General features: G+C 41.2%; 1 protein-coding gene across 1 annotated transcript in view; it reads right to left on the reverse strand.

The window, feature by feature from the left end:
• Positions 1–17,050, reverse strand: part of GDA (guanine deaminase) — a 30,492-nt gene extending 13,442 nt beyond the window's left edge. Inside the window, exons 1-7 of the mRNA XM_064438373.1 lie at positions 16,830–17,050; positions 14,017–14,105; positions 9,721–9,892; positions 7,105–7,192; positions 5,117–5,222; positions 2,295–2,322; positions 767–874 (exon numbers count right to left, since the gene is read on the reverse strand). Coding sequence (XP_064294443.1) covers positions 767–874; positions 2,295–2,322; positions 5,117–5,222; positions 7,105–7,192; positions 9,721–9,892; positions 14,017–14,105; positions 16,830–16,952 — 714 coding nt within the window. The 5' untranslated portion in view covers positions 16,953–17,050. The remainder of the gene's footprint in view (positions 1–766; positions 875–2,294; positions 2,323–5,116; positions 5,223–7,104; positions 7,193–9,720; positions 9,893–14,016; positions 14,106–16,829) is intronic.
• Positions 17,051–17,445: the final 395 nt, after the last annotated feature.

Below are 17,445 nucleotides of genomic sequence, written 5' to 3' on the forward strand. Positions count from 1 at the left end.
AAATTAAAAAACCCACATATGACTGTGAGGTAAAGAGAGAACCACCCTACCACAGAGCAGACCCTGGGATCAGGGCAACAAATAGATAGCTGTTCCATATATCATCAGATGGGCTGATTAATTCCTGGTCTCAGATAAAAGTCTGATCTTTCTGTACTCCCATTGGAGCATATATTTTCAAAATGCCCACTTCATAGTGACAAAAAAAATCCTAATACAGCATAGCTTTGAACAGTATATGCGTTGAACTATGTAACCAAAAAAGAAACATCCCAAAGTTTCAACAGGCCTGTAAGCTTTAAAATATGTCTTTTTTTAAACACAGAAATTTCATCACACTGGAAATCCTACAACTATGTTAAAAATGTTAAGTAAGATACAAAGATAGTAATTCTTTTATCTACTGAAATATGCTTTGCACAGGAACAGCAGAAGACAGAGAGACAGACATAATAACCTTGGACTAGGGAGAGCAACCTTCAGCAACCCAAGGGTTGCTCTAACCTATGATACTAGGTGCCAGTCTCCTAGTGACCATGCGCCTGGCCTTGCTGAATTGTGCATCCTTCCAGCTATGAGCCTTCTCATTTCCTATGCAGGTCACAGTGTTCTTGCAGAGTACCATTAATAATTACAGAGGAATTTAGAAGACAGGCTCCAAGGTAAGAATGTGATTCAAGTGTTTTGCTGAAATTATGAAAACTCCCTGGTCTGTATGCTATCTATCCAAACTATTTAAACTGTATACAGAGCTCTCAGAGCTTACCTGCACATTGAGATCAAAAGTCTGTGCTAAATCACCAAGTGCACTCAGCAAATCCTCTGTGCAGGAAGGGCCAAAGCGGGGGGTTATTATAGGCTGTACCCTTGGATACTGAAAACATTAAAAATACATGCTTGAGATTCTACATCTATATATCAGCAACCATAATTAAGACAAGCATTTACACAGAAGTTATGTCTTGTCTCCATCAGTTATTTCTTACTGCATCCTTGCCAACGCAGTTTAAGCCTATTAGTAATTTCGTTATTTTCATTATAAATTTCACCACAGAAATAGTGAATCCAATTTTTTTTCTAAAAACAGTTTTAATGAACCTTGGTAAAGAAGTTATTTTCATTAGAACTCTTTCATCAAGCCACTGAGATTTTACCAGACTTAAGGAGAAGCTCTGAATGCTTTTTCGTATTTGCTGACCCTCCAATATACATTATGAGAAATAAGTCAGATGAATGACCAGACGTTTTTCTGAGTCCCACTTCTGTAAATATCAAAGATGTAATGATGCAAAACTGCAGAGTTCTGTAAAATCAAAGCCACTTTCTTGTTCAAACCTCTCCACCCATGATAGCAACAAACTGTGACTATACTCCCTAGTCAGGAAGATTAGTGGTAGCACCAGATATGCTGCACAGTAGGAAACAGTGGAAAAGATATCAAGACTAAAGCTACAGATGTTTACTTTACACCTTGCACTTCTGGATTAAAATTTTAATTAAAAATAGACAATGGAATTACAACTCTGCCTTCAGTCACAGGAAACAATTGTGCATGTGTCACCACTAGGAGACAGTATATGATAACTTGGTTTGCAGTTTCTTATGCCATCTCCCAGACACAAGGAGCTCAGGACTTCTGCAGATTAGCCAATTTACTCTATTAATACATATGACTTAGGCATTAAATTCTAGGCATCTGTTCTTGAATATTTTGAGATGCAAATGTCAACAAATTAAGCTATTGAAAACAAAAGGTTGATAAGAAGATTATCCCTGCTTGTAATATTGGAGTATAAACCTCCATCTTTACCTCAGGAGTATAAACCCGGATTTCTTTAGAAACATACTGGAAGAAATGTGCTGCTCCAAAATACTAATTTGGTAATGGATTAGTAACAGTACTGCAAAAACACTGATTTCTGCTGGTGAGAGCATCTTTTATCAGACTATCTATATACCACAGAGTCATCAACTGACTTTCACCTTTCTTTAACAGAAAATTGTCCTTTCTAGGAAGCCAAATATTTTAAAGTCAATAGAGAACACACATAGAACTTTACTTTGCTGTGCTCTGAACACACAAAACTGAATTTATACCGCTACAAGTCCATTTCTCAATAACATGGCTAGCAGAACATTTTTCAGACTGATGATATCTGTCTACTACGCAGAAAGATGTTTATTTATTGACTTGTCGCTAAGCTAGCAGAACTTGTCAGCAGGATTAACTATTTCATATAGTCACACGGCATCTTCTGAATAGAAAAGTGAATACAAAGGAGAACTCTACTTACTCTCTTTTCCAGTAGTTCTTTAACAAACCTGAAAAAGGGTAGAAAAAAAATTTGTTATAAATCTGTCATCTGTGTTATAAATTATGATAAATATATAAAATATTTACTTGTACACCCTATTAAACATTTCAGATACAGATTGATTTTTTACAGAAAGTTGGGTCAGGTTCCCAGATGAAATGAAAAGGAGCAACACAATGAGGTCCGGATAGTTACACCAAATTATGCTAGTCATAAATTTGACCCTGAATATGCAGAATTTTTTCATTTGCAATAATTAACATTAGACATGTGGTAATTACTCTGAGTTCTCACTGAAACCAAATCCATACTACATTAAATTCATTGAAAACGTAATTATAAGATACAGCTGCAACATCAGAAAAAAAACCAACCACTTAGATTTGTCTGTCCATGGATTTAAATTACAGAATTAAATATATTCTATTATTTTAAATCCTCTGTTTAAAAAAAGCTGCAATATTTCATACATCACTTACAGTAGTTGCATATGTGCTTATTCACTTCAAGGACCCTTGATTTTCCAGAAATGCTTGTACTAATGTTAGCATATACATTATCTACCTATGGAAAATACCATATAGATTTACTTACTGTGTTAAATAAAAGAAGCTACCTCAGGGACCTCTACAAAAAACACCAAGCAGTCAATATGGATAAACCAAACGAGCAAATAAAACTTCCTCTGACTTTGCAGGGAAGAAATACTTTGAAAACTTATATGCCCTGCGTACACAAATAATTTCCAAAAGCCAGTTTAAGATGGGTTCTGGACAGGATCTCCATGAATTTTTATGTCATAGTTTATATTCAGAAAAAACTATAATTTTGGTCACAACAAACATTGAAGAAAATTTGCCAAATGTCTTCAGATGGAAGCAGATAATCCTGGAGGCTAGATTGACAACACTGAAGCTGGTGCTAGATCACCAGCTGGAAGTGGGAAACCTAAGCTAAACTTCTGCAGTGACCAAAGGAGTTTGGGCCCACCATTGTCTAACTTGGAGAGCCAAAATGCAATGTGAATTAGGCATTGTCTGTATGTCTCTGTTCTTACTGATTCACCTGATATAATAATAAAATATTCACTGGAGCAGAAACTGTAACCAAGTATAACTCTCAGGTGATACTCCAAAACCTCTAGATGGCATCTTCGTTCTTTACACATTCTTTGAACGGTGTCAGCATTGCTTCAAAACTGAAATACCCTTTTCAAAATACCCTATACTTTGTTGGCTTAGGCCCTTCTCTATGAGGAAAGAAGCTCAGGCTCAAACCACTGTCTCCTGCAGCAGAAGAAAAGATTTGAACATGGGTCCTCCTCTTTCTAGATGACTACAACTATTATCAGCATATAACATATTCTAGATTTTGGTTCCCTAACTTTTTATTCAACCGTCTTTGCAGGAGAATTTTTGACTTGAATTTAGATTTAATATATTAAGCACTTGGAATTGTATGTTATTTCCATGCATACAATATAAATATTTCTGGAGGTTAGCTGTGAAGAACTGAAATCAATGTAACACATTTTCTGACTGTCTGACAGATCACAAGCCTTAGGTTCTTTTTAAAAAAAACAGGTTGCCCTCTTAAAGGAAGAGTTTTTTCATCCTTTTGCAATTGTATTGCTATGATTCAGGCCTGATGACGTGAGTACTCCTGACCCATGCCGACAAGCACATAGTTCTCCTGTCCAGACAATTCTAGAGTACTCATGGCACACTCTCATCCAAAGCTGAGAGACTTTTGTTATTAACACAATCCCATAAGAAGGGAGCTGGAGGCACAAGATAGATATTTAAAAGAAAGATATTTAGATCATGCTGAAGCTTTAAAAATATCAGAACTGGAAGTTCTGCCACTTTCAGGCCCATTTAGCAGGGCTCAGGCTGTATTACGAAAACTGGGGATTTACATGAAGGAAAACAAGTGTTAATAGAGTGCAAATAACTAATACTCATGTTTTAAAAATATCTTTAAATATAAGCACCATTAGAAATCCATGACCATTTCTAACTTTTACTGGCATTCTTCTATCATCATTTGCAAAAATAAGGTAGCAACTTCACACAAGTGCCATAAGATGTTTATATTACTAGTAGGTATTTTCTTTCTAGCATGACGTTTGAAACTTTTATAGAAGTAAACAAATAGTCCCATGAGAAAAGCTCAACCATTTGGTGAGCATGGATGCAAAAGACATGGGGAATCTAAGACAGCATGCTGCCATACTCCAGTCTTGGGTCCCTTCTGCCATGTACGTTGCCTTGATTTGATTCTCCTTCATTCTTTCAGCTGCAGGTTGTAGTAATTTCACTGGTGCTATGCTGGAGGAAAGGAGAACCACCGTATGTTTAAAATGGGGTGTATGAAAGCTTACACCAACAACTTGAATAAAGCTTTACCCTAAATGGGGGAAGAAAATAGCTCCAAAGTTAATGGGGCGAGGGAACTGACTGCCACTCCACCATTCCATGTCAGGTCACAGCACCTCCACACACAGAGCTGTGAAGGGAAAAAAGGAGGCAGAAAACAGACAACAAGATACACATATTCTCTCCAAACCCTAGAGCTGTAGCTTCTCCCTTTCTTTGGAAGAGCTAAAGAGAAACCTTTTGCACTGTGCAGCAACTGGGTATGCAGGAATTGCCAGAACTGCAGGAAACAATACTGTCAGAAGAAAAATTCTGTTCCTAATACATTTACACCTGTAAGTTCTTAGTCAGCTTCACATTCACTTTTCATATGTATAAAAAGTCTTATTTCTAAAGGTTGTGCCATTAATTTAATCACCTTACCTTTCTGTTTCTTGGACAGAGTCAGCAGTAATCTCTTTGTATTGTGGCACACTGTCATTCACATCCATGCAGACTTTTCCAACAAATGCTCGTTGACCAAATTTATCTGTTGATATGCATAAGAATATAAAACTCAGAATCACTCATTCTCAAAAACTGCTATCAAAGCCTGTACTGAAGTCCAAATAGCAAATTCCACCCCAGCTAGCTTCATTTAAGATGAACAGAATTTATGCTTTTTCTTATCTTTAAGTAGGGACCATCCATGTGACTTTTAAAGCTAAAAAGGAAAGATGGGAAAAAAAACCAACAAAAACCATTTAAATATGAGTCCTCCTCTTCCACATTAATACCCAACATTATAAATGTTATAACTGAGAACTAGATTACTGTAGTTTAACCACAACCAGAATTCATAATGGCAGTATATGAAGAAGACAGCTGTGACGTGGAGGATGAGAAACACAAGCATCAAAGTATAGTAGCTGTAGTAGATGATTACCCTCAGCTGAGAAAATGCACAAAGGTATCAGCAAACCATCTCTCCTTAGGAAAAAGGAATGAAGATCCTAACATGCTTCCTACGTAGAGTTGGATGGAGAAAATCATCAGAGCTACTTCTAGCCTCTTTCTTGAGATTTATCCATGCTAGGACTCAGAATTTATATGTAAAACTTTAAAAGACTGCATACAATATTAAACTCTAAGCTTTTACATGTGTTTCTAAATTATATATCTTTTGTTCCCTTTTACTGTCCAAGTTGTTGAATACAATGGCTTCAAATGTTTAGGTTTCCCTACAAAATAAGAAAGACCAGGGAATTTTTGGTGGAAACTGAAATTCTCATTAAATTGCTCTGCTTTGGGAGCTAGCTGAGCCTTGAGAAATCCTGCAAGAATCACAACAGTTTCAAACAGCAGGCATTTGCAACAGTGAACGGAAGGGAGAGGTAAGATCCTGATGCAATTCCCACTGTTCCGGTTTCAGAGGGGGTGTGATTTTTTTATATTGATACTTAACTGAAACTACAGAGTATCAGGAAATTAATGCATTGACTGCACTTCTTGTCATTCAGCCCTTTAATCCTCTGTCCTGGTTTCATCTGGGATAGAGATGATTTTCTTTGTGGTACCTGGTATGATATTATGTTTTGGATTTTTCTGGAAACAGTGTGGATAATAAGGAGATGTTTTCATTACTGCTGAGCAGTGCTTACACAGAGTGAAGGCCTTTTCTGCTTCTCACCCCACCCCACCAGCAAGTGGGCTGGGTGTGCACGAGAAGCTGGGAGGGGACACAGCCAGGACAGCTGACCCCAACTGACCAGAGGGATATCCCACACCATATGACGTCATGCTCAGCATATAAATCTGGGGGAAGAAGAAGGAAAGGAGGGACTTTCAGAGCGATGGCATTTGTCTTCCCAAGTAACCGTTATGCATGATGGTGCCCTGCTTTCCTGGAGACGGCTGAACACCTGCCTGCCCATGGGAAGTAGTGAATGAATTCCCTGTTTTGCTTTGCTTGCACGTGCAGCTTCTGCTTTACCTGTTAAACTGTCTTTATCTCAGCCCATGAGTCTCCTCGCTGTTACTTTTCCAATTCTCTCCCCCATTCCAGAAGGGGGTGTGAGTGAGCAGCTGTGTGGGGCTTAGCTGCTGACTGGGGCTAAATCACAACATCCTCAAATAGCATAAGGCTAGAAAGAGCAGAGAACTACGGCTGAAAGGCAACACCAGCAGACCTACTTCAATCTCAGCTAGCAGCTGATTTGGGAATGAATAGACTAGCAGAAACAACAGTAGGAGAGAGGTGGTTAAGTAAACAAAGGTAACTAGAGTCGATTTTGGGGACACAGTATGAAAGATATAATTAATAAAAAACAAATTAGTAGAACAGACCCCTACCTAGTCTAAAAGTACTAAGCTCTGCTTTCTTCAACTACACAGTCTGTGCAACATCTGTCAAAACTCACTGTTAGTCTTACCTATAATTTCAGCAAGAAGGAGAGAAGTATCTGTGTAAATTGTTGCAAAGTAGCAAGCTGTAGTTGTGCCATTCTTTAGAGTTCGTCTCTATAAAAAGAAATCAGTTTCAGATGTCTGGAAAAAAAAAAAATAGTCAAGCTGCCAAAATGTAGAACTGGCAGTCTGAATTCAAACTGCGAGAACATTTAGTGATTGTGAAATTGTGCAGTGAAGGGGGAAGGTAAGATACCAATTTTTAATTTCATAACAACTTTTTAAAGTCTGAGTGTTCATAAATACAAAAATTCCTCTTCCAAATCCATACAGGATTTTAACAATAGCTAAACCCATAGAAACCAGTTTGTATTTCCTTTACTCAAACTGGAAATAAATTCTGAAATATATTTAGAAATACAACCAAGCAGTCATTTGTGCTATTTCCTAGTTTTGAAAGGCTCTCAATTCTTCACAGTGAAACACTGTTTAGTGTGAGCAAAGCAAACCTTTGGGAAAAAGTAGTGGTTTTCATTTGGCCACCTCATGTGGCTGGGGAGAAATAGCCAGGGTTTCATGTATAAAAACTCTTTGTTACTTCTGAATACAAAGTAACAAACTTCAAGCTAAAAGTAAACTGAGAACTGCTCAGAGTGTAATTTAATTATTCATTTAATTATACCATTTGAAAAAAGACAGTGATCGATACCTGCTCTTGTTACTTTTGGGGGACATAACAGTAAATGAAGAGCCATTTAAAGTTACATTAAATCATTATTAAATTTATATCTTTACTTGCCCTTGGGACTAATGCATACTAAATTGACTACCCAACCAACATACAGGTTTAAACTACATTTTTGGATTCTGGCTACAGTGTAATTTAAGATTTTTTTTTTAATCAGGTTGAAGGTGGGACATCCAACGCAACTTTTAAGAAAGTCTAGAGATAATTATTTGACAAACATAAAGCCAAGCTCTGCCTTTTCTACACAATACTCAAGTTAGAGTCAATAATTAAAAATATATATTCAAGGGTTCCTAAAATGAGTCTCAAAAATAACATAATTACTGAGAGAAACTACCTTTGTCTTTCTTAGCTTTTAAAACCCAGAATTCTCTAGTTCTAGATTCCTAACACCATTGTTAAATGAAATCCAAAGACATTCTGTTTGCAAAACATCAGCATGAAGCATTGGCTTTGCTAAAATTTGAGGGACTAGAGTAGGTTCCAGCTAAAAACTGTCAAACTCCACCTAATTTGTTTCTTTTATCTAGTATAGAAAGTCTTTGTTAGAAAGAGAATTTTGATCTGAAAAAAGTCACAATGTTTTCATTACAACTCCAGAAGTCCGAAGATACATATGAAAAAATATCTGCTCCCCACAGGCCTAGTCCTGTTTCTAACAGCTGAAAGTTATTATCAGCCCCATCAAACATTACAGAGCAACTGGTATTCTGCAGCATTTGAGGGTGAAGGCATTTTCCTGACCTTATCTGTTTTGATACACATTGGGAAAGCCTAACCATTGTGCTGAAACTCCTACAACTTCCATCTGTCACTAGCAGTTCTTTTCCAGGTGATGTTATTAAACACCTGCACAGTAAGCACCTTAGCTGAGCTGGTGTCACCCAATCTCATCTGATGGAGATGGTAACAGTACGTTGAGGCACACAGCTGGAAGGTGAGACCGCCTCTATGTTTCAAGTAGCTGAATGCATGTGTGCTTGTCACTAGAGTTTATAACCAAGCTGCCCCTGCGTGTTTTTATTATGGCAGATGGCAAAAAGTAATTTTTTCTTTAAATTTGTTTGGCAAGGACAGTACAACTATTTATTTCAGATTCACTATGTTATTATTTTGGCAACACATGCCATGGTATTATACAAATGCAGTGCAACTTATGCTGGGCAAATCATTTAAACTGTTGAAGATATTTCAGTACATATATTAAAGGATTCATTTCAGTTATAGGTGTGACCTAGCTACTTATTGTTCATCAAGTGGAATTTGACCTTAAAGCCTTGATATTGCTCAGAACCAGTCTAGCTCAGACACAGTCCCTCTCTTTGTGCCACAATACCATTGACAGGCTTCATCTAAAGCCCCTGCAGTGAAAGACATTCCTGCTACAAGGACCTCAGCCGTAGAAACGCTTTCCCTAATTACTCCAAAACGTCCCAGATTTGTCATCTGTGAGAAGCATCTTCTCTTCAATTTAGTCTTTGCAGAAGACAATTTCTTAATAGAGGGGTTTTGTGCAGAAAAGGAAATACCCTCTGATTTTTTTTTTTTACCATGCTTGGTTATTTCTGCGGTTGTCAGCACCCGCTGGCTATACCAGTTCTGAGAGTACTCTTAAATGTTGGTCATTGTACTCAGATATCAAAAAAGATTAAAACCAAGTTTGTTGTTAACCATGTGGTTAAATGAACTGTCTTACCAGCAACAACAGAACGAGACTGGAACTAGTAGGGGACAATCTTGGCTAGGAGTTAGGACAGTGGTTATACTGTTGGCTGTATCTGGTTTTCATGACATTAAAACATACTCTACTATTTCTGCTGACCTTCTGAAAACATAAATGTATTTCACAAATATGAATGTTGTCAAGTAGGTAAATAACATTTCTAGTACTTACAACAACTCTGGTGTACACTTCTTCAGCAAAATCACTGTCTTTGTATTTGGCTTCTGTTGGGAATGTGTAGGTAGTCAACCACTGCAAAAGAGGTAGATCTACTCTTGTACCAGTAAACGAATACTGAGGGGCATGAATGTGTGTATCTACCATTCCTGGCATGAAGAATTCACTAGGGAAAGAAAAGAAAATAATAATAGTCCAAAATGACATGAAACTTTTCACAGTAAGTAGTTTTGCTTTAAACAGTACGTTTGAGAAAAATCCACCAGAGTAAACATCAAGTGCAGATTAACCTTCCCCTTCCAGCATCAGCTTATCAACTCCTACTGTACTTCTACCCATACTCCTTTTACTGTATGAACCAGTTGAATGATAATTTTACACAGATGTATAGCTAACTGAGAGAAAAACAATATGATGAATCCAATTATCTTTAATATTTACCCAGACTAAATACCAACAAATAAAGGCAAACTGACTTGAATAGAATAGAATAGAATAGAATAGAATAGAATAGAATAGAATAGAATAGAATAGAATAGAATAGAATAGAATAGAATAGAATAGAATAGAATAGAATAATTCTACTATTATAATACAATAACTAAAATCACTCCACTACAGAATCCACCTGAAAAACAGAAGTTTTGGGCACAGTTTTTCATCCTAGTATTTGGGATGCCTCTAGGTACCAGACAGTTATCTTTACAAAACTGTAACTTCCTATATCCCAGTTTTCCTCTACATTATATATGTGTCTATATATAATATACTCAATCAATGAATTTCAAGGCTTAATGGAAGAACCTGATCTCCTTCTATGACCAGGTGACCCACCTAATGGATGAGGGAAAGGCTGTGGATGTTATCTACCTGGACTATAGCAAAGCCTTTAACACTGTCTTCCACAGCATCCTCCTAGAGAAGCTGGCAGTCCATGGCTTGGACAGGTGTACTCTTCGCTGGGTAAAAAACTGGCAGGATGGCCAAGCCAAGAGAGTTGTGGTGAATGCACCTAAATCCAGTTGGTGGCCGCTCATGAGTAGGATTCCTCAGGGCTCAGTTTTGACACCAATCTTGTTTAATATCTTTATCAATGATCTGGATGAGGGGATCGAGTGCGCCCTCAGTAAGTTTGCAGATGACACCAAGTTGGGAAGGAGTGTTACAGAATCACAGAATGGTAAGGGTTGGAAGGCATCTCTTGAGATCATCTTGTCCAACCCCCCTGCTTGAGCAGGGACACCTAAACCAGGGTGCACAGGAACGCATCCAGGTGGGTTTTGAATGTCACCAGGGAAGGAGACTCCACAACCTCTCTGGGCAGCCTGTTCCACTGCTCTGGCACCCTCACAGGAAAGACCTTTTTTTCTCATATTGAGGTATAACTTTCTGTGTTCCAGCTTGTGCCCACTGCCCCTTGTCCTGTCCTCAGGCATCACTGAAAAGAGTCCAGTCCCATTGTCTTGACACCCACCCTTTAGATATTTATAAGCATTGATGAGATCCCCCCTCAGTCTTCTCTTCTCCAGGCTGAACAAACCCAAGTCTCTCAGCCTTTCCTCATATGGGAGATGCTCCAGTCCCCTGATCACCTTGGTAGCTCTCTGCTGGACTTGCTCAAGCAGTTGCCTGTCCTTCTTAAACAGGGGGCCCAACACTGGACACAGTACTCCAAATGTGGTCTCACTAGGGCTGAGTAGAGGGGGAGGATGACCTCCCTCAACCTGCTGGCCACACTCCTTTTAATGCAGCCCAGGATACCGTTGGCCTTCTTGGCCACAAGGGCACATTGTTGGCTCATGGTCAGCTTGTTGTCCACCAGCACTCCCAGGTCCTTCTCAACAGAGCTGCTTTCCAGTAATTCAGCCCCCAGCCTGTACTGGTGCATGGGGTTGTTCCTTCCCAGGTGCAGGACCTTGCACTTGCTTTTCTTGAATTTCATGAGGTTCCCCTCAGCCCAGCTCTCCAGCCTGTCCAGGTCTCGCTGGATGGCAGCACAGCCTTCTGGTGTATCAGCCTCTCCTCCCACCTTGGTATCATCAGCAAACAGGACTGGACCCAGCACAGACCCCTGGGGAACACCCCTAGTTACAGGCCTCCATCCAGACTCTGCCCCATTGATCATGACCCTCTGAGCTCTATTGTTGAGCCAGTTCTCTGTCCACCTCACTGTCCACTCATCTAACCCACACTTCCTTAGCTTGCCTGTGAGGATGTTACGGGAGACTCAGCAGGAGGCTGTGGGATACAGTGTCAAATGCCTTACTGAAGTCGAGATAGACAACATCCACCGCTAGGTCTGCTTGAGGGTAGGAAGGCTCTGCAAGGGTATCTGCACAGGCTGGATCGATGGGCTGAGGCCAATTGTATGAGGTTTAACAAGGCCAAGTGCCTGGTCCTGCAGTTGGGTCACAACAACCCCACACAGTGCTACAGGCTTGGGGAAATGTGGCTGGAAAAATGCCCAGCAGAAAAGGACCTGGGGTTGCTAGTTACAGCCACCTGAACACGAGCCAGCAGTGTGCTCAGGTGGCCAAGAAGGCCAACAGCATCCTGCCTTGTAACAGGAATAGCGTGGCCAGCAGGAGCAGGGAAGTGATGGTGCCCCTGTACTCGGCACTGGTGTGGCCGCACCTTGAATACTGTGTTCAGTTTTGGGACCTTCAGTACAAGAAGGATATTGAGGTGCTAGAGCGTGCCCAGAGAAGGGCAATGAAGCTGATGAAGGGTCTGGAGAACAGGTCTTATGAGGAGCAGCTGAGGGAGCTGGGGTTGTTTAGTCTGGAGAAGAGGAGGCTGAGGGGAGACCTTATCACTCTCCACAACTACTTGAAAGAAGGTTGCAGTGTGGTGGGCATTGGTCTCTTCTCCCAGGTCACTAGTGATAGAACAAGAGGAAACAGCTTCAAGCTGCATCAGGTGAGTTTTAGATTGGATATTAGGAAAAAATTCTTTATTGCAAGAGTGGTCAGGCATTGGAATAGGCTGCCCAGGGAGGTGGTGGTGTCGCCATCCCTGGAGGTATTTAAAGGAAGTGTAGATGTGGCACTTCAGGCCATGGTTTAGGAGACATGGTAGTGTTGGGTTGACAGTCGGACTTGATGATCCTAGAGATCTTTTCCAACCTTAATGATTCTATGATTCTAACAGCCACTGTGTCTAGAAATTCAGACACTGGTGAGTTAAAACTCTGCTCAGTATCTTGACAGGAAAGGTATATTTACAATGGAACTGTAATATTGTTTGTTGACATGTAGTGTTCATGCAATAACAGGGATGAATACATCAACATTACCAGGAAGTTGCTATAATTATTTTGTTTTGTGCTGGAACTCCATAGAGTATAAAATTTCTTTCACTCCTCTTCCTTTCTCCCTGACTACTGAATGAACAGTGATTTCATCTCTTTGTAGCTCCCCTTCTTCCTGTTTTCCTGCATGCTAGAAATGCTGAAAGATCTTTCTCAATGTGATCCATATTCACAGTACCTTCTGTCTTGCTCAGGCTATTTCAAGTGAAGTAAAGATCTGATGACTCACATATTCTGTATGATTAGCCTTCAAACAAAGCCTACAGATTTTTTTAACAACTGAACACTAAAACAATGCTGCAGCTCTAGATTCTAAGCCGCGAGTCATTTACAGTTGTGCTACTACATGCAAAGCATAGTAGGTGCAATCCAAAACAATAACAGTTCACCAGGAAGGTGGGGTATTTCACTGCTTGAAGAAAAAAGAAACACTCTAGCTGCAATACAGTTAGAAATCCAAGGCTCTGTGTTTAGGTTTAAATCTTCTAATTTTATTAGTTTTTATTAGGGAGTGTGTCAAAGCCCAAGCAGTTGAATTTTATATCTGCAGTGTTAGTGTTGCCTACATTTACTAAGTCTAGGGTTTTGAGCTAGCTAGGCACAGCCTGCTGCTAACAAAATGGATATAAAATGTAATCTCAAGAAATAACGTAATTTACTTCCGTAAGCACAGAAGAGGTCATGCGTGAAAGTTAAGTATGGCATTTTGTTCTGTGCAGTGTAAATCAGGCAGCACAATTCAGCCATGGCTGCAGTCCCAAACCAACGAATGCAAAAAGTACACGGACCATCCACCCTCCAAGTCCCATCCAGGACACAGGCAGCTATTGGGTTAAGAGCTCTCACAGATTTGAAAGGGAGTTTTGCCCCTGCCATTGGATTTAACTTGCTCCCTGCCAAAATGTATTCACAGAGACTTGCACTACTTCACTCAGAGAATAAACTGCATTTGCTGAAATTAATCTAAACAAAACACATACTGGTTACTCAGTTCTCTTATGTCACAAGTTTTGAACCCCCACTTCTTGGCCAGTTGCTCTTGCTGATCAGCTTGTTCCAAAAACACAATCTGAAAAAAAGAAAACATAGTTAGATACTTTAAACCCATATCCCACATCAGCTTTACGTGAAGGCAAAACAAGTCATATCTTAAAACAGATTTTACACACTTACTACAAAGGTGATAGGTTTGCATTGAAATACTTGTTCTTCCTGGCTATCAAGCATGATTTTGAAATACCTACTCACAATCTAATGAATAACCAAACCTATGTTGTAACTTGTAAGAAAACAACCAATTCATTCTCAAGTAATACATGGGCAAAACCGCATAGAGTTCAGGATTCCTTGGAATTCCTGTAATATACCACCATGCTAGCAGTATGGTTGTTCATTGTGGAGGTGTGCAACAGCTTTATGGGAATACAATTGCAGTATACAAAAGCAGAGGGGTCAAATTAATTGCTTTGCCTAGGACTGACTGGCATCCGCTTGTGTTGTTAATGTTGGGCTTTTTTAATTTTTTAAGTGCCTAAGAAGAGAAAAGCGATTGAGGGAAAAATTGCGGATAATCTTTTGATTTTCCAGAACAGACTAAAAGCATGCCTAAGATCTTTGTTTTTGTCAAAAAACAACTCATGGTCTTCTAACTCCCTTGGTATAAGAGCTCATCCCTCTAGGTTCAAGGGAATGATCTCACTGCTATTGGCATCCTTCCGTCCTGTGAATATTCCCACACTGAGGGCCTGTATCACCCTTGTGACAGCAGTTTCTATGTCAGCAATTAAAAACCATGTAAAGGCAAGATCAAAGAGTTGTAAAAAGGCAATAGGAATGAACTTCGGAGGCAGATCAAAAGGACCAAAAGAGCACTGTTTAGCCATTATTTGCATTCCCATTTTTTTATGTGTATGACATTACCTTTAGCGTTTCCTATTTTTTCTATGGAGAAAAATAAGCAAAAGCTGCTAAGCTGTAGACAAGAAGTTTTTGGCTGCCTACTCTCTTAAATGCACATACAGCTTATATGATTTACTTTCTGTAAAGAGCAGATGTTTTCATTTTTTAGTCAGAAAAAAACCCTGTTAAAATCATATCATATAAATACCACATTAGCAAAAATTGCATGAATAATGTAGTCCATTAATACTTCATATGAAGCAGCGTCTCTCTCCTTCTGAAGAGGAATATAGCCAGCTTAATTAGCTACATATCTGCAGAGGGCTTAGAATACAGTTCTACTGAAATTTCTGATGAGCAAAAAAGAAAATGTCACTCAGATGCTGAAGTCAAAATGGATGCAGAATGAGTAATGTTAAGACTGCTGAAAAAAAAAAAAAAAAAAAAAAGAAGAAAAATAAAAAGGGGGGGAGGCGGGGGGAAGGAAAGGGAGAGAGAAACATGAAACACCAGATGGCAAATTCTGGAAACAGACGTTGCCATGGAAAAGAAGTGACTATTATATACTCCTAGGGTACAGATAAATAAAACACTTAAGTCATGGAAGAATGAAGAACGCAGATTTCAGGGGAGCTGGACACGTGAAATCAACTCTAAACCTGACACCTGGTCCATCATTGTCGAATGCAGTGACAGATGAATCAGCAAGACTCCTATACTCTTTTCAGACAAACTTTCCAACAGAACACCTTGGTCACCCAAGAGATGTTCTCCATTGCTTTAGGGTGCATTTGTTCTGGCCACCTTTCTAACACTGAATGCTTTAAAGTCTTTGAGGTCCTTAAGTCACTATAGGGTCACAGGAAGTGCACAGGCAAGGCTAAGACCTTCAGCTTTTAAGAAGGAAGTCAAGGGCAACAACCAGCACTTTAGGAAAGGTGTATCACAAAAAGCAGGATTAATGGCTGCTAACACCAGTGCCCAAATCCTTTGATCAGTTTGGATGTCTCACCTATGTGATGGGGTTAAAGGATCCAAAGATGAGGAGCTGAGACCTCCCTACACTGGTGCCTAGCTCAGGCCTTTTTTATTCCAGGAGATGCCCAAAGCTCCTCCATCAACACACAGCTGGTCCACTAAACTATGCATCAACCACCCCTGATTGCCTCCAAGCACCACAGTGAAAATAACTTTGCTACCAAAAGAACAGAATGTGAACAATACTGGCTGAAGGAACACGGGGATTTTTTATCCAACAGTTCCTGTGTTACTTGGTTCCCGGCTATGACATTCACAGCTGAACATGAGTAAGGGGTCCATCCTTCTTTCCCCTCCCACATGCTCCCACAATGTTTAGCCGACTTTTGCAGTTCGACACATGATGCCTGTTGCTTGCCTGGTTCCCAAAACTGGAATGTGAGGCTACATGAGAGTCAGGAGAACTTATTAGACCCAGCTCCTGAACAGACAGACCAACCTGCTGAGAAAGGCTAAGTAACAACTCCAGCGCACCTCAAACAAAATTTAGGATATCTGCAGACTCGTGTCAGGGAGGTAACGCGCCATCCCAGTTACCTCCAGCTCCTGCAGGCAGGAAATCCTTTCCCCGCTCTCTTTTCCCTTGTCGACAGGCTCCGAGTACTTCGAGTGCGAAAATTTTCCGCTTTCTCCCCCCAGACGGGCAGAGTCGGCCCTGCCCCACGTCGCCGCCGGTCCGCGGCTCGGCACCCCAAAAAGGTCATTTTCTCCACGAGCCGGCGGGGCGGTGGGGAACAGCGGGACACCCGAGACCACCACCCTGGCGGAGCGGAGCGGCTCGGGCACCCCCAACGCCTCCCCGGCCGCCCGGACCAGCCACCCCCCCAGCCACACCCTTCCTCGCCCCCGCGCTCACCTTCCCGCTATCGTCCACCCCCAGCAGGTGTCCGTGGAGGATCTCCATGGGCGCCGAGGGGACGGAGTGCACGAAGGTCCCCCTGAAGACGTGGGTGAGCGGCGGGTGCTGCGGGGAGCCCATGGCGGCGGCGGGCTGGCGGGCGGGCGGGCTGGCCGGCGGCAGGGCTGGCTTCGCCGCGGCGGAGGCGGCTGGGAGTTGCCAGCCGGCGGGCTGCCACCCCTCGGCCTCTCACGGTGCCGCTGGCGGCTTCCTGCAGCTGTCACCATTTCCCCACCCCCTAATGACTTTCTCCTCGAGGAGTGGTTTCGGCGGAAGGAGGGCGGGAGGCTGCCCCCCCCTTCCCTTTTCTTTCCTCCCCTTTCTTTCCCTTCCACCGGCGCCGGCTCGGGGAGGCGGGAGGTGCGCGGGGTGTCTCCCCACCCCAATCCGTCAGACATCCCCATCACCGGACCCGCCCCCGAGGGGGGCCATGTAAGAGGCGCAAAAGCCTGGAGCAACGCCCGCTGGGTTTTGGGGTCCCAGTTACTTCCTGGGAAGTGGTGAGACATCCGACAAGGCATCCGGCAATAATTCCCCAGCGCCTGGCAACTGACTTTTGCAACCAACCTGAAGA

This window comes from Phalacrocorax carbo, chromosome Z (genome assembly GCF_963921805.1).
Source record: "Phalacrocorax carbo chromosome Z, bPhaCar2.1, whole genome shotgun sequence".
Taxonomy (NCBI): domain Eukaryota; kingdom Metazoa; phylum Chordata; class Aves; order Suliformes; family Phalacrocoracidae; genus Phalacrocorax; species Phalacrocorax carbo.